We start from the raw sequence: 26,749 nt of genomic DNA, 5'->3' as shown, positions 1-26,749 counted from the left end.
CTGTTAGCAGTCATTAAAGCCTTAAAGGAGTGGAGACATTTGTTGGAGGGGACCCTACACCCTATTACGATTTTGACGGACCACAAAAACTTGTCCTATATTGGGGAGGCTAAGCGCTTATCCTCTAGACAAGCTCGTTGGTCCTTATTCCTGACTCACTTCAATTATGTACTGACTTACAGACCTGGTTCTAAAAACTCTAAAGCCGATGCATTATCTCGCCAATATGAACCTTCTACTGTACCTGAACCAGTTCTTTCTTCTATAGTTCCGAAATGCAATATCATTGCTAATACGAATCTCAGGATTCATTCTCCATTACTGGCCGAGATCATAAAGTTGCAACATCTAGCACCTAAACAGACTCCTGCGGGCCGTCATTTCGTTCCTCCTGCTCTTCAACTGGAACTTTTACAGTGTTTACATAATAGCAAGATGGCGGGACATCCTGGTATTCGCAAAACTTACGCGTTGATCTCTAAGTTCTTCTGGTGGCCTGCTTTACGGAGGGATATTGAGGAGTTCATCGCTGCATGTGAAGTTTGTACTAATACCAAACAACCTCATACGCTTCCATGTGGATTCCTGCACCCCTTGGAGGTTCCAGAAAAACCATGGTCCTGTTTGGCCATGGACTTTATTGTCGATCTACCTATCTCTAAAAGACAGACTGTTATCCTCACCATGGTTGACAGGTTTACTAAGATGGCACACTTCATTCCCCTGCCTAAACTCCCGTCTTCTCCCGAATTGGCAGAGATATTCGCTAAGGAGATTTTTCGCCTACATGGGATACCCTCTCAAATTGTATCGGACAGAGGCTTCCAATTTGTTTCCCGCTTTTGGAGGTCCTTCTGCTCTCAACTTGGTATTAAATTAAACTTTTCTTCTGCCTATCATCCTCAGTCTAACGGAGCTGCTGAACGTACCAACCAGAAAATTGAACAATATTTACGATGCTTTGTTTCTGAACACCAGGATGATTGGGTCGGTTTGATTCCTTGGGCGGAGTTTGCACACAACAATCTCGTTTGCGATTCTACTCATTCAAGCCCCTTCTTCATGAATTATGGTTTTCATCCGTCTATTCTTCCTTCAGATTCTCCTTCCCAGGGGGTGCCGTCGGTTGATGTTCATGTTGCCAATTTGAGGAAGTTGTGGGATCAAACTCGACAAATCCTTGTGCACAACTCTATGTTGGTCAAGAAACACGCTGATAAACGTAGAAGGGCGGCTCCGGTCTTTGTTCCAGTTGATAGGGTATGGTTGAGCACGAGGAACATCCGTTTAAAAGTGCCCTCCATGAAGTTCGCTCCTCGTTATATTGGACCCTACAGGGTGCTGACCCGTATCAATCCAGTTGCGTATCGTTTAGCTCTTCCTAATACCTTACGCATCCCGAACTCGTTTCACGTTTCATTGCTGAAACCACTCATATGTAACAGATTTTCCTCCACAATAGCCCCTCCTCGCTCCGTTCAGGTGGAGGGTCAGGAGGAGTATGAGGTTAACTCTATTATTGATTCTCGAATCTCCCGGGGGAGAGTACAATATCTGGTTGATTGGAAGTGATATTGTCCTGAGGAGAGGAGTTGGGTACCTCAGGAGGATGTTCATGCTCCCCGTCTCTGCAGGGCGTATCACTCTCGCTTCCCATCTCGTCCCGGTTCATTCCGCCCGGTGGGCGTATCTGAGAGGGGGGGTACTGTCAGGGTACCTGTGGTCTCTACCTCTGAAAGAGGTAGAGACTTAGATGTTCCTCCATCCAGACGGTCTGATGGCTCCCTTCCCCGCGGTCTATCCGGTCATGCTAGGCCGGCCGCGAGGGAGTGACTGCCTTTTACAGCATCTAGGCAGGAAGTAGTCATCAGGACACTCCCCCGGAACGACCTGTCAGTCAATTGCTGCAGGACCAATCAGGACGCCTCGGAGGCGTGGTTACTGCTCTGAACAGGGTATTTAACAGAGCTTCTTTCATTAGCTCATTGCCCTGTCGTGGTTCTAGCTTGTTCTAGTCACTCAGTGCTTGTGTATTCTATTATCCCTTTTGGTTTTGACCCGACTTGTTTACCTTACTCTGCTATTCTCTGTTACCCTTGATTCGGCTTGTCTCTCGCCCTACCTGTCTTCTGTTACCCTCGACCTCGGCTTGTCTTTGACCATTCTATACTGTACTATTTACGTTAGTCCGGCCATTCTAAGGTCCGGTATACGTATCTGGCTACTGTTTGTACTCTGCGTGTTGGATCCCTGTCCCGATCCTGACAGTAATCCCATCCGGGAGAATATCCGCATGAGGGCATCCGCGACCGTTTCAGCGTGGATGTTGGTCAGAGCCACTGCCTCTGGATACCTGGTGGCATAATCTACTACCGTTAAAATATACCTTTTTCCTGACGGGCTAGCTTTATTGAGGGGGCCTATCAGATCCACCGCTATTCGGCTAAAAGGTTCCTCTATTATGGGTAAGGGGTGAAGTTTAGCCTTCCTGCGATCTCCCCTTTTTCCCACTCTCTGGCAGGTATCGCAAGTCGTGCAATATCTGCGTACTTCCTGGCTAATCCCTGGCCAGAAGAAACTCTGGGTTAGTCTGTACCTGGTGCGACTAACTCCTAGATGTCCGGATAGCGGAATATCATGCGCTATCCGGAGTAATTCAGCCCGGTACCGCTGCGGTACCACTAATTGTCTCCTCGCTATCGGGTCTGACCCCGTAATCTGCTTGCTTGTTTCCCTGTACAAAAGTTGTTTATCCCAGATAAATCTCTCTCACTCCGCCCCAGGGGGACCCGTGACAACCTTGTCCCTATACACCTGAAGCGTGGGGTCTGTTGCAACTTCAGCTACAAATTCATTAGGTGGAGCCCAGGGGACACATTCTAGACCTCCGGCAGTGTGTTGTGGTCCTGGGTGCGGGCCTGTTGTCCGGTGACTACAGGGTTGACCTCCCCTGTGGTGGGCGACTGGGGCTCAAAAGCAGAAGTGAGCCTCCCCAGATCGTTCCCCAATAAAACCTCCGCCGGTAAATGCGGCATCAACCCCACCTCCACTTCCCCTGCCCCCGCTCCCCAATGTAAATGTACCCTAGCCGGTACACTGCTCCCCCAGCTACCCGGACGGCAACAGTTTTGTTCAGTTTTGCCTGATCTGAAATCAGGTGGCTCTGTACCAAAGTGATGGTGGCTCCCGAATCTCGTAACCCCCGGACTGCTGTACCATTCAGATATACGGTCTGTCGATGGTGCCGTAGATTGTCCACATTGGCCTGGACAGGATCTGCCTCGTGCAGTACCTCCCATTGTTCCACAGTGGTAATGGGGACTGCGGAACCATACGGGGTGGCAACTAGGTCCTGGTAGTGGTGGGCTGCGGCCGCCCGGGGTGGAGGTGGGCCTGGACGAATCCAGGTGGAACGGTCCCGCAGCTGTGGGCATTCCCTTTTATAATGTCCCCACTTCTGGCAGTGATGACAGGGGCCAGCGGTGGGTTGTCATCACTGCCAGAAGTGGTGGTAGTGGTCTTGGTGGAGCTGGGGTGTAGGTGGTTCCCCCGAATGTTTTAAAGGTTGCTTTTGGAGCTGCAGGTTTTTGTTGCCTGCGTGCATCCAGGTAGTCATCCGCTTTTCTAGCAGCCTCGGTGAGGGAACTAGGGTTTCTGTCCCTTACCCATTCCTGGACCTCACTGGTTACTCCCTCATAGAACTGCTCCATCAGCAACATCTGTATTACATCCTCCATAGAACGTGCCTTGCTAGCTTGCACCCACCCGAGTGCTGCCCTCTGTAATCGGCATGCCCACTCTGCGTGCGAGTCCTTCTCTGCTTTCTTTAAATCCCGGAATCTCCGCCGGTATGCCTCGGGTGTTATAGCATACCTGGCGAGTATAATTTCTTTTACTTTACTGTAATTCCTTATTTCGTCATTAGGTACAGTCCGATATGCCTCTGCTGCCCTCCCGGTTAACCTTCCGGCCAAAATAGGTACCCAGTCCTCTGTGTTAATTTTATGCAGTGCACACAGTCTCTCAAAGTCTTGCAGGAAAGCGTCTATATCTTCCTCTGCCTCGACATATGTTTTACAAGCCTGGTACGGTATTTTAGGCTTACCTTCCTGTGGCACACTACTTGCAGAGCTTTGTTCTGGAACTGTTGTCGCCTGTGTCCTTAGGATGAATTCTTGTACCTCGGACACTGTCCTGGTAATAATTTCTGCTGGGGGGTTTTCCCCATAAAGGGATAGCCTGAACTGAACCTGCCTCTGTGTAGCGGAATGCAGTGAGCCTGTCCTGCAAAATGCCTGTGTGACTGTGTTCGTATATGTTTTCCCTATGTTGAAATTGCTATTCGTTTGTGTATTATGTGAATTGTATGGTATTCGGTAGTTTCCATCCGTACTATATGCTTATGGAAACTACCGAACGGAGGGACCACCCCAGAGAGAAGTGTGCCAGCTATTAAAGTTCACATTCTTTCCAACCGCAAGTTAACCGGCTCATTAACATTGTATCTGGGTGGCCACCATTCGGCATGCGTACACGTGGCGGCGGCCATCTTACGCATGAAAATCCCAGCGGTGTTTGGTCGTCGAGTGCCTGGAACTCAAATCGGACACTCAAACAACCAAACACCGCTGAGACCTCCAGAGCTCCGTAACTGCCGAACGGAGAAACATAACGAATCCCCATTCGGTAGTAATAAAGTACCGAATGAGGGAATCACTATCTAGGTGAATGTAAATGTGGATGGCAATTATAAATGTCTGTTTTAACTGCCGAACGGAGACCGACCGCAGGGCCCATTCTCATGGAACCCTTTTCGGATACCAACTCGTGTGCGGTCGGTCAAACTTCACCTGCCTGTAACTACCGAACCCCTGGTCCGATCTGGGTGAATTTTGGATATTATATTCACCCAGATCAGGGCTACCTAGCGGTACCCTGATATTAAGGATATGTGATGGTTTAGGGGTACATCCAAGTTTGGGGTAAAGTACTGTACAACTTAAGGGGATTATGACTCACTCTGAGGGGAGGAGATGTGTGGGAGGTAACAAGAATGGTATTGGTTACTGTCATAAGTACTGTAGTTCCCTCCCTTGCATGGGAGCAGGCTTTATAAGAAACCTTGGAATAAACGATTGTCAGTTCTACTCCTGAAACTGTGTGTCGTCCAGTTATTGGGAGTGCTGTGGGGATTTCGCTGTACCTTTTTACCTGCTGGAAACTCTGCTGTGGATTTACTAATGACTTGTTCCTGAGCCTTCCTTGGATCTAAAGTGGAGAATAGCTGCGAGAAATCAGCTCTCCGCTACACTCTGGAATTCCGATCCTTGTGGTGTTCCTCCCGGCTCCCTCTGTGCCGGAACTGAATCGCCCTCCATTCTGTACTCTGCCATGAGTTCTGTAACAAGTACTGCTTTCTTCTTATTGCTGGCTTGTATACCCCTTGCCTCTAGGAGGTCCTTTAGCGTGGAGCGTTTTAGCGCAGAAAAATCAATCTCCATCCGTACTCCATTTACGCTTGTTCCTCTGTGAGTTTGGATCCCAGCGCTGCCAACCAATGTAGCGGAGAGACGATCTTTCACAGCTATTCTCCACTAGAGATCCCAGTGAGGCTCAGGAACAAGGTGATGATAAGTCCACAGGCAAGGTTTCTAGCAGGTAGAGTAATACAGCAATATCCCCATCGCAATCCCAATAACTGGACGACACACAGTTTCAGGAGTAGTACTGACAAGCTTTATTCCACAGTTCCTTATAAAGCCCTCTCCCATGCAAGGGAGGAGGTTCTATCACTTAAGACATTATCCAATCTGTGAACAGTAACCTCCCACACATCTCCTCCCCTCCTCTAGCATCATAATCCCCTTATCATGTACATAGTTTTACCCAAGTTTTGGATGTACCCTAAATACTTGGGGTACATCCACAAATCCAATATCTCCAGATAGCCCTAGTCTGGAGGAACAACATATTTTAAAATCAGCCCATTCGGATAAAGCGTTCGGGAGTTATGGGACTTTAAAGTATTGACCGACCGCAGGGGTAAAGTATCCGAAAACAGTTCCATGCATTTTGGCCCTGCGGTCGGTCACAAACAAGGGAATGAAAACAGACGAATTGCCTGTGTTATAGAGCCTGGAGAGGGTTTGAATGAATTCCCTTGTTTGTGGGGTTCTTTCTACCGAACGGCGGGTCATTCGGTAGTTTCTATACGAATTTCTGGAAGTATGGAGGTCTCAGCAGTGTTTGCCTAGTCAAGTGTCCGATTTTAGTTCCAGACACTCGACGGCAAAACACCGCTGTTCGGCAGTTTAAGATGGCCGCCGCTACGTGTTCGTATCCCGAATGGCGGCCACCCAGAGGACAAAGACCACACTGCACGAATAGGTAATTACCCGTTTGCAACATTGTTGCAAACGGTAATTGAAGGCACACTTTACACAGGGTGGTCTGGTTGTTCGGTAGTTTCATTCCCTTGTTTCATTCGAATGATTCTACCGAACAACCAGAGGAATACAGTACTTTACACACATTCAACTACCAATATAACCGGATACAATGATTTCTATGCATGTTCACACACATTAAACTAGCAATATGACCAAATACAATTATTCCCATACATGTTGTAGGACAGCCCGGTACCAATCCGCTACACATATGTAATTTAATTCTAACTGTATTTTGTTAATAATATATATATATATATATATATATATATATATATATTGGTAACAAAATACACTTAGAATGGCATTCTATATATATCTATCTATATATAAAATGCAAATAACCGCAAATATATATATATATAGATAAATACATATAATTACATAAAAGATTACATTAGTATACACGTAGAATTTAAATACCTATAAATGCATATATATTAAAATTCTACGTGTATATGTAAGTAATCTTTTAACATAATTAGGTGATTTGATTAATTAAAATTTGATTGACATGCCTGACAACACAGGGAGAAAGTGCAGAGAATTTAATTCGCAAGCACTATATTTGACCCTGTAACTCTCCAAGACAACATAAAACCTGTACATGGGGGGTACTGTTTTACTCGGGAGACTTCGCTGAACTCACATATTAGTGTTTCAAATTGGTAAATTGTATTACAACGATGATATTTTAAGTAAAAGTGACGTTGTTTTTAATTTTTTTTACAAACGAATGGCACTTTTATGGACTATATTATTGTTGTAATATGTTTTACTGTTTTAAAACACTAATATTTGTGTTTAGTGAAGTCTCCCGAGAATAACAGTACTCCCCATGTACAGGTTTTATGGTGTTTTGGAAAGTTAGAGAGTCACATATAAGGCTTGCATTTCATTTTTTTGACATTGAAATTTGCCAGATTGGTTATGTTGCCTTTGAGAGCGTATGGTAGCCCAGGAATGAGAATTACCCCCATGATGGCATACCATTTGCAAAAGTAGACAACCCAAGGTATTGCAAGTGGGGTATGTCCAGTCTTTCTTAGTAGCCACTTAGTCACAAACACTGGCCAAATATTAGTTTTTTTGCTTTTTTAACACAAAAACAAATATGAACGCTAACTTTGGCCAGTGTTTGTGACTAAGTGGCTACTAAAAAAGACTAAACATACCCCACTTTCAATACCTTTGGTTGTCTACTTTTTCAAATGGTATGCCATTATGGGGGTAATTCTCATTGCTGGGCTACCACACCGTCTCAAAGGTAACATTACCAATCTGGCAAATTTCTATTTGAAAATGGAACGTTCTATATTTGACCCTGTAACTTTCCAAAACACCATAAAACCTGTTAATGGGGGATACTGTTGTACCCGTGAGACATCGCTGATTACAGTATTATGACATTCACAGTTAAAATGTCAGACGGAAATACAAATGTAAAAACAAATCTTATTTTCTCACATTTTTTTAAAATTTTATTCATAATGAATTATGTTCCATATATGAATAGTTAATGATAAATTAAAGCCCTGTTTCTCCTGAACAAAATGATATATAATAAGTGTGGGTGCATATAATATGAAAGAGGTGAACAGACATATAGCGCAAATTCCAGTTTTTGTTTACGTTTTGTTTTGATCAGAACGTGCACTATTGACTCCCTCCTGAAGGGGTTAATCTAGTTGATTGCATTCACTTTTATTGTTATTTTCATTTTATTGACACCCTCAGGCAACTACAACACCATCTTGTTTTCATATAAAAACGTGCAGTATAATCCTGTCATGGTATCACTAAGTACTATTTGCACCCAAGCGTAGTATAACTCTCAAGCACGTTGTATGTCAAACTATCTTTGCATTTGATATAATTTACTGTCAGTCTAGATAGTATACCCTTGGGTAAATCTTTATGACATACTTAGTCTAGACCTGTAACTCAAACTTAGAAGTGAATCTTCCATTATAAAAAAGAAAAAGGGCACTGTATACGAAGCCGCTCTGTTGTTCACCATTGTTTTATGATATGATTGCACCAGCTATAGTGGCTGTGCAAATCTGTTTGTTAATCCATGCACAACTTAAATAAAGAATAAAAAAAAAAAAAACATGCTGCACGCTTGTGTGCAGCGTCCCGAAGGTCACTGGGGGGGAGCCGTCATATCCGCGAGCGGCGTGCGGCCACTGTAAGAAGTGTGGAGGTACCTAGAGCGGCGCGCTCGCGCCGAGGACACAATTGAAGTCGCGGCAAGCCGCCGCCAGCAGTTACCTGACAAAAAGCAAGTCTTATGGCTTGACTGGTGTGCAGATTTCTGTTTAGCGTTGTATTGACTATATGTATATATATATATATACACATACACAGACTCCCACTTACCAGCAGCTGCCTGGGTGCCTAATACCCCCAGGTAGAACTAGGATTTCTCTCCCTGTCTCTCCCCTGCGCTCCTCTAAGTGACCCAGCAATAAGGTTCTCCCAGCACAGTGCCCCCTCTGGCCACACGTGGGAATTCCACCCGCCTCTGTGCACTGCTGCTGCAGCTTGTGAAAGGAGACTCAGTGCTCCTGGCTTCAATTTCAAGGGGGGGCAGGGGGCACTGCATAATGTAGGGGGGCCATGGCCCCTCTACTCCCCTGTCACCCGCTCTGCCCCTGTAATGTGTACTGTTAACAGTATAAAAGAGCAATAATAATGGTTATATTAAAACTGTTAGCTCAGCATCTCTGAGTCCAGCAGCAAAATGCATCAAGAGCTCCCTCTTGTGGAGGATAAACTAATTCTTTACTTTCTGTTTTAGGTTGATTTGTAAGTCAGTGTAGCAGGTTTTTTTTCCCCAGTAGATTAACCCTTGAGCTCCTTAGGATGTTGAAATCTTAGAATCCTAGAATGGTGTGCATTAAAGTCCCTTGGTTGTCATCGAACGCCCTGCATTTAGTTAAGTTGTGCTTTGCAGTTGAGGCAGCCCCCAGTATCCAATCGGTGGCGGTAAATGTACGCGATCACAGTAAATATCAGTCAAAGGAAGCAATCACTTTATCACATGTGACAAAGACAATTCCGCCTCCCTCTCTCCCCGCTCCGAGCTAAAGAGAGAGGTGTAGAGGGATATTGCCTGAAAGTATTAGGAGATTTAATAAATATGTTTTTTTTTTTTAATTAACCCTTTCAGTTCTGATCACTGTGTTCGGTTTGATCAGTACAATTCTACTGTTCGGTATATTCTTGGAGGAATTCCTCCTGTTTTATATTAAAATTAACCCTTTTTAAAGATAAATCCCTTAATATTTAAACCATTTCTGTCTGTTTCTGATCGCAGGATTTTGGTGTATTATTGCAATGTGTCTGTTCTGTTCATTTTCTCTTTTTTTATTGATATTTATTAGTCTAGAAAAATCTTTCACATTTATATTAAACCCTTCCAGTGTTGTTTAGCCATTATAGCTGTTTGTACTTTGTTCAATCTGATCCATTGGATTATTTTTGTTGGGGCTAAAGGTTCACTTTGTGGGTTCAATGGGGGCAATGGGTGGTGTGTTGAGTGATTTAGTGTTGGGTAAGAGTAAGTGGCAAACACTATGACACAGAGGGGGTTTGCACCTCTCTTTGTGATTGAGAGAATAACACCCAAAGACACTCTAATACTCTTTCACGTTTATTCACTAAAGTGAGAATTTAAGGCGAATTTTAGGTGAGTTTTAATTGTCAATCTGAAAGTGACTTGAATTTTCACTAGTAAATAATTCTGTCTCATATTCTAGTTATAGTCCTGTCTACTGCTAAATAAAGACACTACCATAACTTAATTATCCCTGAATTACATCAATTTACATTGACTGTTTGCTCACAACTTTCATTTAAGTGTGATAGCCACTGTATGAATACTCCGAGCACAAATATTATCTTAATTGATCAGTTTTGGCCTCATTAATGCTGCATTTTTTGCGTGCTCAAATCTCTTTAGTTTTTGCATAAAATAAATAAAGCTTTTGAAGAATGCTACATCATAAGCCGGCCTCTTTAGCCACGCCCCTTCACTCAAGAAAAAGACTTCCTTATCAAAAAGGTATGCACACACAGCTAAGCTACTGACAGTACTATGTGATCTGAACAACAAAACAACCCGCATTAGAAGGAGAGGACTCCTTATAATATATGCCTTTAACTGTAAAATATAATGAAAATTATAAGATCTGGACAAAGAAATAAATACATCTTTCTCTAACTGCACACATTGTATAAATAATTGCTAACAGACTATATATCACTATAGGCTTTTAGCTACCGCTAAATATCAGACCAGATATGTGAGTGTGAAAAGTGAAATTGTTACATAAATAATCTGAGGAATAATGGAATGCATGTTTTTAGTAATATACCTACGTCCCCCATAAGTATAGTATTCTCAGATTCCTTTAAATTCGGCCCTTCAATATGGAAATTATATATAGGTTTGTTCTCTTAACATTTCAAATCTAAAAATATCGTACGTGGTATTGACGTTCGTTTTACATTTCTGCTCCCAAAGCATGACATCAATTTTGGCCAGGATATCCAGTCCAATCCCAACCTGGCACTCAATAATAGGTTGTAACCCGGACTGCAATGGCAAATGCTGCAAGAAAATTGAGGAGAATTTAATAAAACAAGATGTAAAATTCTAACACAATCCAAAAATATTGTTTACATTTATTTTGAAACAACAATAAATGATAAGAAAACAGTTACATTTATGTGCACTTTTATGTTTGTGTCTGTTTGTCAAAAACATGTATTACGATAATGCAATTCCAGTAATAATCTAACCAAATGGTCAAGTGCAATTTAGTTATATTGTTATATTTTGCATTAATCGGGTTTTCCGTTTTCGTGGACCCACAAGAGAATATATGACACTATAAGATTTGTTTGCTTGTTCCTTATGGACAATCTTTCATTGTAGCCTCGTTGTAGCCTCCAAATGTGGGGAAGCAGTGGATTTGCCATCACTAATTTTTTTAGACAGATACACTTTTAGGCCTAGCTTATTTAAGTGGTTATGGTGACAGGGTACCCTGCAGCCTTTCAATTAACGAATTTCTCAAACTGAAAAAAATAAGGCTTTAAAGGAGAGCTCACAGCTCCGCCTACAAGCCCTTACAATCCGAAAACATGAATTGCACTTCCTGGATCTAATATGCACAGCATGTTGGTGAGATGCATGCATGGCCACGTTCAGCACTCTGGACCTGCACGTTCTCACTTTTGGGGGAAGCATCTACAAGTCCAACTTACAAGATGGTAGAGGAAATGTACTTTTCAGCTCTTTCACTAGTAGGCGAAGCTTTGGTTTATATGAGTTTTGTCACTTTTACAAATTACTCGATTTTAAGAGTGCAGGGGCAGTATCCTGGCACCAGAACCACTTCAAAACAGCTGAAGTAGTTAACCATGCTTAGATTATTATTTTAACCACAAGACCAAATATCTTGCCATGAAACTGGATTTCTAACCATTAATATAAAGAAATGTATATATTTGCCTTATTCAGCTACACTTTAGTTACTTTCAACAAAGCTCAGGGCGTTTCATTTCAAGTGTATTGAAACATGTAACAATAAAGGCACTCCAAACACATAAATCACGTCTGCCTGTTGAAATGCTTTATGTGTGAAGTATGTCCTATTTTTTTCATTTTATAAAAAAGCTCAGATTTCAAGAGAATTTGGCACATTTATAAATCAACCTTGTTACAACCCTGAAGTAACAGCCCCCCTGCTGTCACTCATACAGCCAGTCCTGTTACTCCAGGCTTAGATAATTACATAGTTACATAGTTACAAAGTTACATAGTTACATAGTTACATAGTCACATAGTTACATAGTCACATAGTTACATAGTTACATAGTTACATAGTCACATAGTCACATAGTCACATAGTTACATAGTTACATAGTCACATAGTTACTTAGTCACATAGTCACATAGTTACATAGTTACATAGTCACATAGTCACATAGTTACATAGTTACATAGTCACATAGTTACATAGTTACATAGTCACATAGTTACATAGTCACATAGTTACATAGTCACATAGTCTAAAAAGAGATATGCCTCCATCAAGTTCAGCCTTCCTCACATTTGGTTTTTGTTGTTGATCCAAAAGAAGGCAAAAAAACCCAGTCTGAAGCGCTTCTAATGTTGCAACAAACTAGGGAAAAAAACCCTTCTTGGCCCCAGAATGGCAGTCAGATTTATCCTTGGATCAAGAAGCCATTATTACCCTGGTTGCTTTTTATTGATTGAGTTTATTGTTGTGAATACATAGTCAAAAGCCAGAAAAACACCCGCATTCTTGTAGGTCACATAAGATGCATGATGGTAAACGGTCTACTGTTAAAGACTGAAATTAATCAATTTTGACAATTACTTTAAAAAAAATAATCTTTATTTAAGGTTATAACAAAGTACAAAGAAAGTAAAAAGTATAGAAATTTCATGTAAACAAATGCTGAGATTCATCATATGTATGGTCCCACATGTCAATATGTTTTTTGATATATCCCCTTGTGAATGAAACATTTCAAATGTGCAATGTTCTCGGGCTCATAGTATAGTGTTGCGTAAAAAGCTTGTTATATGAACTATTTTACTAAAATTGTACAAAACGAAACTAAAAGAAAACAAGGGCTGCCTTTAAAGGGATCCTATAGTGCCAGGAAAACAAACACGGTTAAAACCCCTTCAGCCACTTGATCTCTTCTCTTCCACTGACGTCAGCTCCCGAGTGGAGCTGAATGCGCATGCACGGCCAGAGGCACGCGCGCATTCAAACCCGCCCATAGGAAAGCATTACTCAATGCTTTCCTTTGGGTATCTTTTTTGAGAAATGTCAAAATGTCAAATAAGTGCGATTTACTCCGTGTAAATCGCGGAAGCGCCTCTAGTGGCTGTCAGGGTAACAGCCACTAGAGGCTGGATTAACCCTGCAGTGTAAACATAGCAGTTTCTCTGCTTACAGTTTACAGCTGCAGGGTTAAAACTAGGGGGACCTGGCACCCAGACCACATAATTGAGCTGAAGTGGTCTGGGTGCCTATAGTGATCCTTTAAGTAGAAGGATGGTATACACACTAAAGAAAAAGTGATATGCAGCTACTCTAAATATCACTCCCTAATGGATTCATCATAAATACAAAAATTAAAATTAAAATGTGAAAATTGCCCTGCCCCCCTCCCCCGCCATAGCCCCCCTCCCCCATGTGTCTCATTCACGTCCCACCGGATGATTGTGGCATGGTTGGGGGGGGGGAAGAGTATGGCAGATTGATGGAGAATGTGATAGGATGAGTGTGGCAGGGTGAAAGAAGGCGAGTGTGGCAGAATGATAGTGAATGAGTGCGACAGGATGGAGGGGGGTAAATGTGACAGTGCTAGAAAAGGTGAGTGTAATAGGGTGACTAGGCAGAGAGATGGGAGGCGAGTATGGCATGGATGAGTGACAGGATTGGGGGACTTATTGTTAGTGTAGCAGGGTGAAGATGGGTGACAGTGTGTGTGGTGGGGCGACAGTTACACAGACACACAAGTGCATACACTGACACACTGAAATACATGCAGATACACACCACATAACACATACAAATACATAAATGGACACATATGCTAAAACACAGGCACACATACATATACAGACGCACAGATACGCACACTAACACACATGCAAATATTCTCGACACACAAACTAACACTGTTACACAGACACTTATATACACACATACACATGCGGATACAAAGACACACATAATGGCACACATTTAGATACACAGAATGACACTCCTACAGATATAAACACTGACACATATACAGATACACAGGGCACACACTGACATATAGATACACAGACATACAAATACACATACAGACATACATGCAGACACACATGCAGACAAACAGATACAAACACAGACACACAAATACACATGCACAGACACACCCATATACACAAACACACACAGAGACACACACACATACATACAGACACACATACATACATACACAAATACATTCAGACACAGATACACAAACACGCACATGCAAAACGTTTTAGGCACCCTCTTGTTTCCTACCTTTTTAAGTGCAGAAGTGTGAGTTCCCTGGGGTCCAGTGGCTGGCTCAGGCTGATGGGAGTCAGAGTTCCCACTCTGACTCCCTTCTCTCCTTCTTATCCTCCGCAGCGCATCTCATCCTCTTCCTCCCAGCTCTCATGGAAGGGGGCCCGCTCGTGCTGTTAAAGCACCGCCCGCGGACTGGGCCCCGGGATGTGCAAATTTTTTTTTTTACCTCATTAGGCCCAATGGTTCCACGAAACAGTATTCTGAAGTCTGGAGGTTGTAGAAACCTGCTTATCCACTGTTTGTTAAACCGGAGGCCGTTGCATTCCACTTCTGCACAGGAGAACTTGGGGAGCTCGACGGGCAGCTCACCTTCAACAATTCGTAAATGATTTCCAGATACCAAAGTTTGGCTCAATGCATATCATCTGATAATGCTGCAGAGTTGTGCAGGAAATAAAATTGATCCTTCCTCTTGATTTAAATAGCATAAATTCATGCCACCAGACCCAGAAATCCCTACATGTTGGCTACTCCCTCCTCCAATGAAGATGTGTATACGGAGTGGGGGAAAGAGTCATCCACACATGCACCTCCACCAGTGGATCGTAAAATTACTTTATTAATATATACACAGGATCACAAACCTCTACTATTGACAGAGAACAATACCGATATCACATATATGAGTCTTCAATAGTAGTCTGGTGTGGCACTCAAGGGAATATAAATAGTGAACCCAAGATCCAACTGGTACACTGTGGTGTGAAGGACCGCAGCCTCCAAACAGACAATGAAAAGTTGAAAATCCACAAGTTTAACAGGATGGAAACCTCAAATTGGATTTATTAGAAATAAGAATACAACATGTATACAGCATGTTGATGTCAAGCCTTAATCATGTATAACAAATACAAGGAGTCTCACAAAATATATACCTATGTATATATCTTCCGCCCCTGTCCTGGTTTTGGCCTAATTGTAAAAAAGACGCATTATACGGTGAATGTGTGAAAAGTTGGCCGCCTGATGTATCCAAGTCAATGTTCTCAGATGTAGTATCCTGTCTGGGCGGTGGTACAGGTTTCTCACTCCTGATAATTGTGGGTAAGCATCTATTGTAATCATAGCTGTTCCATTTGTACATCCATCCCTTTTCATTGTCCTCAGCATCCTAAAGAAACTTCAAAATCCTAGAGAAACCTCTTTTCCTGCCCTCAATTTCTTCTTTTCATTTCTCCATTTTGAGATTAAATTCATCATATATTTTGTTCAGTGCTTCCATAGTTAGTTGCATTTTAAGTGCATTCTCAATTTCTTGTAGTTCAAATGTAATCCTCACGATTTGTTTTTGAAGGTAAGTTACAACATTCTTCATTCTCTGCAAATAAAGTAGATCTCAGTGTAATCCCGAGGCCCCAAATAATTTGCTTGCATTGGAAATATTCAACTAGTGTAATGCTAAGTAGTGAACAGTTGACAAATCGCTTCTTCACTTTTTCAAGTTTTTATCCAGGTTTCCATCATTCTTTATATGTATGAACTCACTGTTACTAGATACTGTTGCCACTATTCTCTGGACTTCATCTTGGATGTATGAAAACCTGTGTTCACTATCTGGATCCATCACCATATATATGCCAAATCAGCCAAATAAGCCAAAAATTGTGTTCACTAACTGGATCCAACAGCCAAAACAGGCCTCCTGGTGCTAACTCCCAGCTGGAGACAAATCTTCTATAGTAGTCTGATGTGGCACCCAGCGCCACTTTACTGGATGAATTATATATTTTCCGTCTGTTTTGTTATGCATGTTCACTATGGATATTGTATTCTATTTTGTTTACCCTTGTTACTATGGTTACTGCACACACGACTTTGAGGTGTGCCTTTCTTTTTGCACCTTTTATGCAGGTAGGTATATATTATGCGGGCCTCCTTGTTTTTATATACATGATTAAGGCTTGATGCTGAAACGTCGTATATTTGTTGTGATCATGTTTCTAATAAATGTTCTACTTTTTCTACTGTTAACTCACATCTATTGGTTCATGAAGAAAGAAGTGTAATTCTAAAACGTATGTTATGCTACAAGTATCACTTACTTGATTGTAGTCAATGAGCTGCACAGTTCCTTTGACCACACTGATGGGGTCACCACTACTTGAAAACACTTTCGACATTAGGTCCATGTAACCTTCAAAAAATACCACTGGACGCAACTGGACATCAAACAAAGTTGCCGACATCCCAACCATAGCTTCATCTTCACTTTCTTCTGCGGATCCTCCTCCTATTAGAGATTCTAATCCTTGTGCTTCTATAGAAACCTTGGAGACAATAATGTGGAAGAACTTTTAAAATCTATTCATTTGAAATCTTATTGTTGCAGAGTACACTAACGTCCTCTGGTATTTGATAGTGTTGACCAACTACTTTTCTATAAATTTTTTATTTTTACCTAAGATTCAGTACACTTCATCATAGTTCCTTTCATTTTTGCTTCACTGCCACTAGCTGTCATCACAGATAACTCCCTTATTGCTTGAAATCTTTGTTTATTCATACCTTTAAAGGTTGAGATTAAAACACCAGGATAATACTTATAACCAATCAGAGTGCTCTGACAGCCAAGTCTCACTTCTCTCAAGAATTGGCTGTCAGACAGTTCTGATTGGTTGGTTTACTAGCCAACCAATCAGAGTGCTCCTGGTCATATTGCAAAGCATTGGAAATGTTCCCTTGCTTTGCGATACTTGTTGTAGTGTGGGAAGGCTATAAAAGGGTCCTCCCCACTAGGAGTGCTCATTCTGCAGTGAGCCCTCCATGGGTGAAGATGGATTATTTATTGTTGTGGTGCGTTTTTATTATTCAGTGTTTTTTGTTTGTTTTTTGTGATTGCAAGATTTTTTTTCATTAGTAGCTTTGGGAACTATGGATTTTTATTTTTCCTGAAGAAAAGAATTAGAAGACAGAAGGCTTCTGACTGATGGCAAGTCAAATTTATTTTTAAAGATTTTAGATTTTATGGCCCCCTCCTCACTATTATTAGTGAGAGGGGTTAGGGACTTTATTTTAAATAGTGACTAGGAGATTGTGGACCATTGGATAGGGCCATTTCTAGCAACCTTATTCGAGCACCGATGTCCCTCAGCACTGGTTCAGGCTCTATTTCTGCTCATCCTCCGATGTCAGCCGGTGGGTGGGACCCCCCGCTACATAAAAATCAAGGAGCTTTATCATTAATTTCTGTAACTTCAAGTTTAATTTGTACACTATATCTTTTGACAGTGCTCTAACCCCTAGGTACACAATGCCACCAAAGATTTATGTCAATATAAGGCAGGAATTGTTCACGTAATACACAACAATAAAGTATGTAGTGCCTGATTAAAATGTTTAATTCTCCTTGTACTATTTATAGCATGAATACTCATCGCTGTGATCATCAAGGTATTGTCGCCTATATATAATTCTATTCTCTCATTTATTTGCTCCCAATAAAACTTTGCTGGTAAACTTAAAGCTATAAAACTCTAGGCTCTACTAAATGACCAGCAGCATTTGCAATTTAAATCACTCACTCATTCTTGACAAATTCTTACTAATCCATATAAACTGACAGACATAAATGAGCCCGTGTCTAAACTGCTAATTAGAATGGAACTGACCTGCATTGCCTTCAACTGATGGACCTGATCAAATAACGTAATGTCTGATACACTCCTCTTCAGGAACCCCGTCTCCGTGAACAAGAGATCCACACCAAAAGTAGAAACCATATTCTCGTTGGCTGGAATTAAGAAAGACATTATTTAAACCGACAATGAATGAACATCAGAGGAACAGAATTTTACAAGAAATGTTGCTGTGTTGAGCACTGAATGGGTTTTAGAGACATCGTAATAAACCACAAGTCCAAAGGTTCATAAATGTCTCTAGAACCCCAAGATTGCATTCATTTCCCATAAAACCTGCTGCACCATTACGTATCTTTCATTCTATGTGATATTTGTAGGCCAAGGTCCATGTGCTAGGGTAAGTGTTAGGGGCATTGCTAGTGTCGCTGCTAGTTTTAGGGCTAAGGTTAGGATTGGCAAAAGCTTAGGACTAGTGTTGAAAGTTAAAGCTGCATTGAGATGCACATGCAGGAGTTAAAATCCTAGGGAGCAGCTGTTTCAGATCATGCAACAAATTAAAATGGTAGCAACTGATGATCCCAATAATCACAGACCTGGATACATATGCGTTATTCCTCGTTTATTGTAGGGGACAACTGTACAGATAACTATTAGAACATAATGAACCTTTAATTGCTAGTGGATTCTCACAAAGGAAGGTGGAAATCAGAATAGGAGCCTCAAGATCTAACTTAATAAATAATAATAAATTCATATAACCTTCACTTTTTTTAGTATAATGTCAAAAATACTTTATTTTCTTCTCCTCAACAAAGGTTTGCTAAAAGGGTTGCAAAATAGCATGACAGTTTTTACAACATGTCACTTTACAAAAGACTGTTTGGTTTGCCAGCATTAAAAAATGGATCATGGACAGTTTCTTTAACATATTTTCTTTCTCATTTCTTGGTAACCACAAGCTGGTAATGTCAAAAAAATATTAGAGACTTTGATGGATTAAAAATGAGTGAAAAAAAAATTAAATGGTAAATTAGTAAAACTGGGCACGTTTTGTTTTAACAAACATTTTGAGTGTAAGTCACAAAGCCTCATACTTGGTCATCTTGTAGTGGTCCTAAGGTCTTTAAGCAGCACATATTTCTGGCAATACTTACTGGTACTTTTTGCAATCTGAGTTATGAAGACCTAGCCCTGCATTATGAGTATGGACACAATAGTGTGGGATTCAAACTGAGGCCTTCCGGGGATCGCAGGTCTCATAAAGATTTAATCTGCCCCACCTGGAGTCAACACTGAAGATAATGGGTTTTGGCAGGAACTTACCTGAACATTTAAATGTCACTTTTCAATAGCAGTATTGTAATCAAATGTGTTTATTAATATATATGGTGTCAGTGTGAATACATGTGCATACTTGTATGTATAGTGTTAAAATCAATTTGTGTGTGTATTTTTGTTTCTATGGATGTAGGGATATGTTTAGGAGACATGTTTAGGTTTCCTCACCACATAAAGAAAAGCAAATCGGGTGTTCTACCAGGGTTTGTATTGTATTTATAAAATGTAAAACGTGTGTAGTTTGTTTCAAACAGTTTGTCAGACAGCAGTTCTAAATCTAAAATTCTAACGTCCTCACCAGTGAGAAGTCCAGAGAAGCTGGTGGAACTCCCAGGCTGTGAAAACTCGTTGTAATTTAGATATTTATTTTCCAGAACGGTGTTTGAAGGTTTCCTATAAAATGAAAATAACATAAAGCAGTTCACTATGTGGGAACATATGTGGGAACAATATATTCTGTTATTTCCAGCCGAGCTCTATCAATGAGGATATATAGTTGTGGTATATTTACATTAAAGGATGTTTGAAGGTCAGTCTGTTCTGGATTTTGGAGAGCAGTAGTTTTGTTGTTTCCTTGTCAATCGAGTTTGCACTCAATAAAGTCTTAATCAGGTTTGCGTGTGAATAATCTGTAGCCAGTAAAATCTCAGCTGCAATCAGTCGACATTTTTTATGGTACTTTTGATGTGTTTGATGGAAAATGTTTTTTAATGTGTCCTTCACCTCCTATGGTAAAATATACAAAGTTATTTAAAAAGAAAGTACTTAATAAAAGTGAATAAATTAACGAAAAAGAGGAAGAGGGTTATGCAGCTGAAAAATGCTGTGTAGACTTATATCATGTGAGCACACGTATATGTAATTTCAGATACATACCAATACATTAATATAGAAAGAAGTCAAGAATGGAATATAGGGGACAAAGGCATAAAAATACAACCAACTAATAGAGAAGAGGAGAAAAAAAATAATAATATAATATTGGGGAACAAAATAATTCAAAGAGGAAAAGGAGAGTGCACAAAGTGATATAGGGGAGAGACATTTGGTAGAGTGAGAGGAGGGCCAAAGAGCATGATACTATATTAAACAAACACTCCAAACACCATAAGCAGTGACACACACCACAGCCTGCTGTAATGGTTTGGTTATGGTGCCATGAGCACTCTGGTGCCGCTCCAGGGTAATATGTCAAACTGTTTTAGCACTGTTTGACACTTACCTGGTGTTAGGTTACCTGTAGTTCTAGCAGATCTTCTCCATACCTGTTTATATTGAAGCAGACCACCACTTGTCCCTATAGCTGTGCCCCTCTGCTGTAAATTTTGAAGAAGAACTTTACTCCATGCCTGCATTATTATGGTATCAATTTTGACACCAGACACTCCAGACCTGCGTTCTATTATATGTTTTATACCCTATATCAAAATAAGGACTCAGGAAGACCTACATCATGGCGATAAAATATACGCACATCCTGAGTTCTTGGGAATGACACAGGACACTATTCTGCTACCAATCACTATATAAACTCCTCTTGTCTTCAAGCACATCGCCCTCTTGTGGTTCCTTTGTGATCCCAAAAGCAAATTTTATTGTGATGTGGCTATTTCTGATTTTTACGTGGCATACTCTTGACTCTCCTAGTTTTTGATATCCCTGACCCAGCTTGGCTTATTGTGTTATCAGTTCTATGGTATAAGTTAACCTTGGACTGTCTATGGTTACTCTCTCACTATTTACCTTTCCACGGTAGCATTATGCCTGGTAATATGCATATATCCTCATCTAAGTATTAGTATAGTTTGGGTTCAATTGGATTCAGTTTGGGTTCAATTACTCCGAGATGAGATATACTCTACCATAACACTTGGGTCCCACTCGACACCTGTGGTACTTCTAGTCTTCTCAGAGCTGGAGAAGCCGGATGCTGATGTAGGCATTCATCTGGCCGAGAGTATCAGAAGGCCAAAATCAGTGCTACCTGGTAGACTCCAGGTTTGTGTCAAACTGTACTTAAATGATTTGACAGATTGCACTGGGACTGAATCATGTTGCTCCTGGCACCATAAGAACTATACTGCAAGTTGCAGTGATCAAGGTGCTTGGAGTGTACCTTTAACTTTATCATTGGCTAGAAATTTTGGATGGCCACAGGATTGTACTATACTACCTAATGATTGAACTGATATTGAGTGTATTCCTGTTCATGTGACATAGCTATGAAGCCTATAAACTAAAATCTATTTTGAGGCACAAATACAAGCATTACTTTATACCTTTGTAGAGATATGCTCTGCTGGAAAGTCTTTTAAAGCTAAGAGTGCAGTGCTGCACACAACTCCCGAGTTATCCTCTGCATAGTCAAGAAGAAGGTCGATTGTTTCGGGAAGCTGGGCATTTTTTAAAGAAAGGAGGTATATTTTCAACTCAACGTCGTCTTCTGCATTATTCAGTCCTTTCACAAGTGTGGCCTTTGCACGCTGCACATCCTAAAATAATTGAATAAATCTTTATTTGATTAATCATAGATACAAGTCCAATTTAATTATTAAAATAATCCCGAGTTGGTAAATACCTAAACCAGTAATAGAGCTAGAATTCTATAAAAGTAGGACATTAGGGGGGCGTAGCCTAACCTTTAATGGAGACAAACGTGTGAGCCTTTAGCTCTCCCACCCCGGGAGCTCAATCCGCATCCATCAGCGACAATAACAGGAATTCTCGCACCTGATTTACCGACATATAGCTTACCAACCTCCCTTTCCACCTACCCATCATGGGAGGAAACAGAAAACAGAGAGAAAACACTCCGTCCGTGGCCACGATGTTTGGCACCAAAGATCAAGGGCGGCCATCTTTACCTCTAACTGATTTAGGCTCGGAATCTGATGAGATTGATACCTCAAACGGCCCAGGACCCCCCCTCACAAAGGGTGACCTCCATACGATGCTACGGGATACATCCGGAGACATCAAGGCTTACACTACAGCCGCACTCGAAAAGCAAATTACCGCCCTAAACGACAACATCGAGGCCCTAACCTCTCGCACATCATCAAGATATCGAAATGCTCAAAGATAAAATTATGTCCCTGGAGGATGGACTGGAGGACCTAAACCTAAACAATCGGTTCCGCAGGCAAAATATAAGGATCAGGGGCCTACCAGAATCAGTTGCCCCAGAGACACTGCTACCTACGATCCAGTCAATCTTCCACTCCCTCCTACCTTTCAAGATTTGGCACCCTCCACACTGAGAAAATGCAGGGAGCTGAAGCCCTTTACGACCGCACTGACAAAGCAAGGATGCCGCTACATGTGGGGACACCCCTTTAAACTCCTCATCAAGAAAGAAGATCAAACCTACACCATGCATCATGTCGCGGACATGAAGGACTTTGCCAAACACATCGGCATTTCCCTGCTATACCCTCAACCCGAAGCCACCAACACCGCACCCCAGGGCTCCGGAAGAAAAGACAGACACTTACCTTTACGGCCTTGTCAGCACACCAGACTGCACCTAAAGGTCCCTCTCAGGCCACCACATGAACTGCCTGGACCAAAACACGGGACTCCAGCCTCAGAACTCCAAACCTCCACCAGTTTTTTGCTCCGCAATGTTGGTCTTAGACCGGATAGTTAACCAATGTATAGTTACATTGTTGGAATTCATTAACCCACTAGCGCTGGGGCTGAGTGACGGGCTCCTCACTTTAACCCCTCACCGAGCCCACCCTAAACATGGGGATCTTAACTCACGGTATTTGCCTAGGCCTATAGTTACCTGTACCAGGGAGATGTGGTCCTAACTTAAATGTCGTCACAATCTATATGCTTGTTATATAATTAAGAGTCAACTATAAAAAAGTCATGATAATTGCTACAAAACTTGCATGTAAAGGTGATTACATTGCAGTGGCCTGGCCCAGTGATTACCACCTCCCGCCCTCCACTGGAGACAAGCAGACGTGGGTGGCCCAATAAAAGCAGGCAAGAACAGACTAACTGACCATACCACAGATACCAAATAAAAGTCTGTCTCAGGATTCGACCCATGGATCCCCCAGATTACACCCTCACCAGGAGAACCCCAGGCCTGATCCTACAGCCCTTGACACTAACGGGATACCCCTCTGGTGATACAAGCGCACTAAGCCACTTATGCTATGGCATACTAACGGGCGGCCCACCTTTTACCTCCCTAAGGAACTCTCCCTGGCCATTACCTGATCCACCCCACAAGACACCAACTTCAACCATCCACCAGGTCAAGCCCCACAATAGGAACCGTGGCACAGCTAGATAACCAAAGTTATCGGGGACAGTTTTATACACCCACTCAGCCCCTAGCACTGGGACCGAAACATGGGCTCCCCTTTCAATCCCTCACTGGTTTTACCCCACACTAAGGGTAACCATCGCTATGACCAAACCACAGGACCATCAGAATGCGCCCTTGCAAAAGAGTATATATACTATTAAGGTGATAACGTGATATCTAATTCTGGTGAAATGTTATACATATTAATAGCCCAAGGATAATGCAATTAATGGCTAAAGAAAGGTTGGGGTGAACTACATTAGAGCGTACTAACGAGCTACCCACTTTTCATTTCCCGAAGAAACCCTTCCAGATCGCTACCTGAACCTCCTGGACTAGCCCATTAAACCCCACTCCTACACCCCCATCAGGTTGGTATTTGACCGGATTGTTGAACACTGTTACCAGATAAAGTATTAGACACAACCTCAGCAACAAGCACGGGGATCGCGACATGAGCTCCCTGCCTTATCCAATCCCCAGATCCATCCCTAACAGGGGTACCCATCTAAACAACGACACAGCTAAAACAAAAGGACCCTGAGGTGTACCCCCATGAAGATTGTATATATTGTAAATGTTTTGTTGTGGTATTATAATATAGGGTTATTTTCATGTATACACATTATAACGCATGGTTAAAAGTCAATCACTTGGCTCAGACGGGGTCCATGTAACCACAACATGGGACCTGCAGGTTCCACAACTATAAGGCCTCTTATAGTCCAAATTGAAAGCACCTGCTGTTAAGTAGCAGACAGTGCTTCCAATTTGGATCACCAGGGCCGACTTCTGGGCCCTCCTAACCTCCCCCCCAACCCACATGCAAGCAAGATTCAACCAGATGATTACCCAGGGGGAGATCGAACCGGCACACCCAACGTCTGACCTCCTTCTGTGACTTCTCACAGTCTTTCCCCACCTCACCTCACCCCACTACTGACCGGTTGGGACATGCCCACCTCCCACAATCAGTAACTCCCCTCCACAGTCGCCTGATTGACTTCTGGCTACTGCATAGTAAGAACAGGAGACCCCCCCACCACAATTTTTCACCCCCCTGCCCAGATTGCCCCCACCTGCCTCTTACCCCCCTCTTCCTCTCGCCGGTTCTTCACCTCCCCCTCTGTCATCCTTTTCTTCCCCCTCCTTCCTCTCTTTCTTCCTCCCCTCTTGCCTCCCTCACTCTTTTATTTCCTCCCCCTATCCCCCCATTTCACATTATTCTAACGCAGCCCAAATCGCACAAGCCCAAAATCTACAAAATCACCCACCTGTATCACTTCTTCGCCAACCAATAAGTAATACCATTCGCAGACCTCCCGCAAAAAAAACCCTTCCGAACCTTTGACTTCTTCCGACATATACAGATCAAAAGCTTCCACGCCGGCTACCAAAAAAGGAGGTACCACAGCCTTCACACCCTTTGAAAGACAGTGCATGTATCGTCTGGTCCAAAAGGACAGATATCTGCACTATATTCACAAATCATTCAAAACCACAGTGAGGGATCCCTGGCCTACGTGTTGGCTTGGGAGAGGGATCTGGGCCCGGCAGAAGACCTATCCAACTGGGTCAACATCTGGGAAGCAACAGCCACAATCTCTATCTGTGTAAATCACAAGGAACAAGCCTTCAAAACACTAATGAGATGGTACCTCACCCCACCCAAATTAAAACAAATAGGCAGGTCGGACACAGACCAATGATGGATTGGATGCAGGCACAAGGGGACATACCTCCACCTATGGTGAGCATGCACCCAAATAATCCAACTGTGGCAACAGGTCACCTTCTTAACATCTAAACTCCTACACTCTGACATACCACTAAACCCGTGGATCTGGCTCCTATCAAAACCACATGCTAACACACCTAGGGCATAAAACAAACTTATAGCCCAAATCGCGCTGGCTACAAGATGTGCCATGGCCAAAAAATGGGAAAGCCCAGACATCCCTTCTCTTGAAACAGTAAAACGCAAAATAACAGACACCATAAAAATGGATTAAATATCGGCAATGATACATGATATGACCAAAATCTTCCACAAAATATGGGTCCCATGGTTCTACGAATTCCCCATCCCCCCTTCATCACCAGGCTAATTAATCGAAACTCAAAGAACTCGAAACCGGATAACAGAGGGCCAGAACCAATCCTCCAGACACACATGGCACCACTACGCCCCCCTCCCTCTAATCCACCGCCACGCCCTCCTCCCTCCAAGCCAATGCGAAAAAATTTCCAAAAAAAAATAGGACGTCACAAATATTTCATCCTGATTGTTGTCACTTATAGGATGTCGGTAGATAAATGTAGTTAATCTCTTAGCTGATTAATATTTGTCATAATTTATTTGGCCAAAGACCATACCAAAGAGATTCAGGGTAACATTTACTTTGCAGGAAATCAACATACAAACATCAAACCTCATAAACATTGAAATCTGAAATAAAATTTCCTAGCTAAACTGTACTACCTTAAACTTATATCTAGAATATCTTGTGTGACTTTATTCATCCCTGTATGCCTAAACTAATAACCGGGATTTAAATGTAATGGTAGTTGTAACTTGACAATATCTTTAATATTATGTTACTCATCTATATATTTAACAAATATGTATTTGTGAGATGTAATAATAGAAATTAAACATAGAAATCCACACCTCTTTATCCCGCCTCTATTTTATAAGCTCTGTCTGTTGTGGCTACCAACAATGTTTCTGTCACTCCCCCTGATTTGCATTGTATGCCTTGGCTGTGCCCTGTCTGAACTGGATTGAATATATATTAGAAAAACTGAGTCTCACATTAAAAAAAGTTAATACACATTATCGTCTGTTTGTCAATGTTTTATTCAGTGGGGAAAATCCCAGAGAAGTATATGGGG

The 26,749-nt window shown here is 41.9% G+C and overlaps 1 protein-coding gene across 1 annotated transcript in view; it reads right to left on the bottom strand.

The window, feature by feature from the left end:
* Positions 1-26,749, bottom strand: part of LOC134575397 (microsomal triglyceride transfer protein large subunit-like) — a 124,124-nt gene that overhangs the window by 35,976 nt on the left and 61,399 nt on the right. The window contains exons 11-16 of the mRNA XM_063434700.1: positions 21,807-22,019; positions 20,039-20,253; positions 19,826-19,920; positions 18,220-18,341; positions 16,654-16,878; positions 10,943-11,067 (exon numbers count right to left, since the gene is read on the bottom strand). Of these exons, the coding sequence (XP_063290770.1) occupies positions 10,943-11,067; positions 16,654-16,878; positions 18,220-18,341; positions 19,826-19,920; positions 20,039-20,253; positions 21,807-22,019 (995 nt within the window). The remainder of the gene's footprint in view (positions 1-10,942; positions 11,068-16,653; positions 16,879-18,219; positions 18,342-19,825; positions 19,921-20,038; positions 20,254-21,806; positions 22,020-26,749) is intronic.

This window comes from Pelobates fuscus, chromosome 10, assembly GCF_036172605.1.
Source record: "Pelobates fuscus isolate aPelFus1 chromosome 10, aPelFus1.pri, whole genome shotgun sequence".
In the NCBI taxonomy this organism is placed as follows: Eukaryota; Metazoa; Chordata; class Amphibia; order Anura; family Pelobatidae; genus Pelobates; species Pelobates fuscus.
Note: the sequence above shows the minus strand (reverse complement) of the source record. Positions and strands in the feature narration are given on the sequence as shown.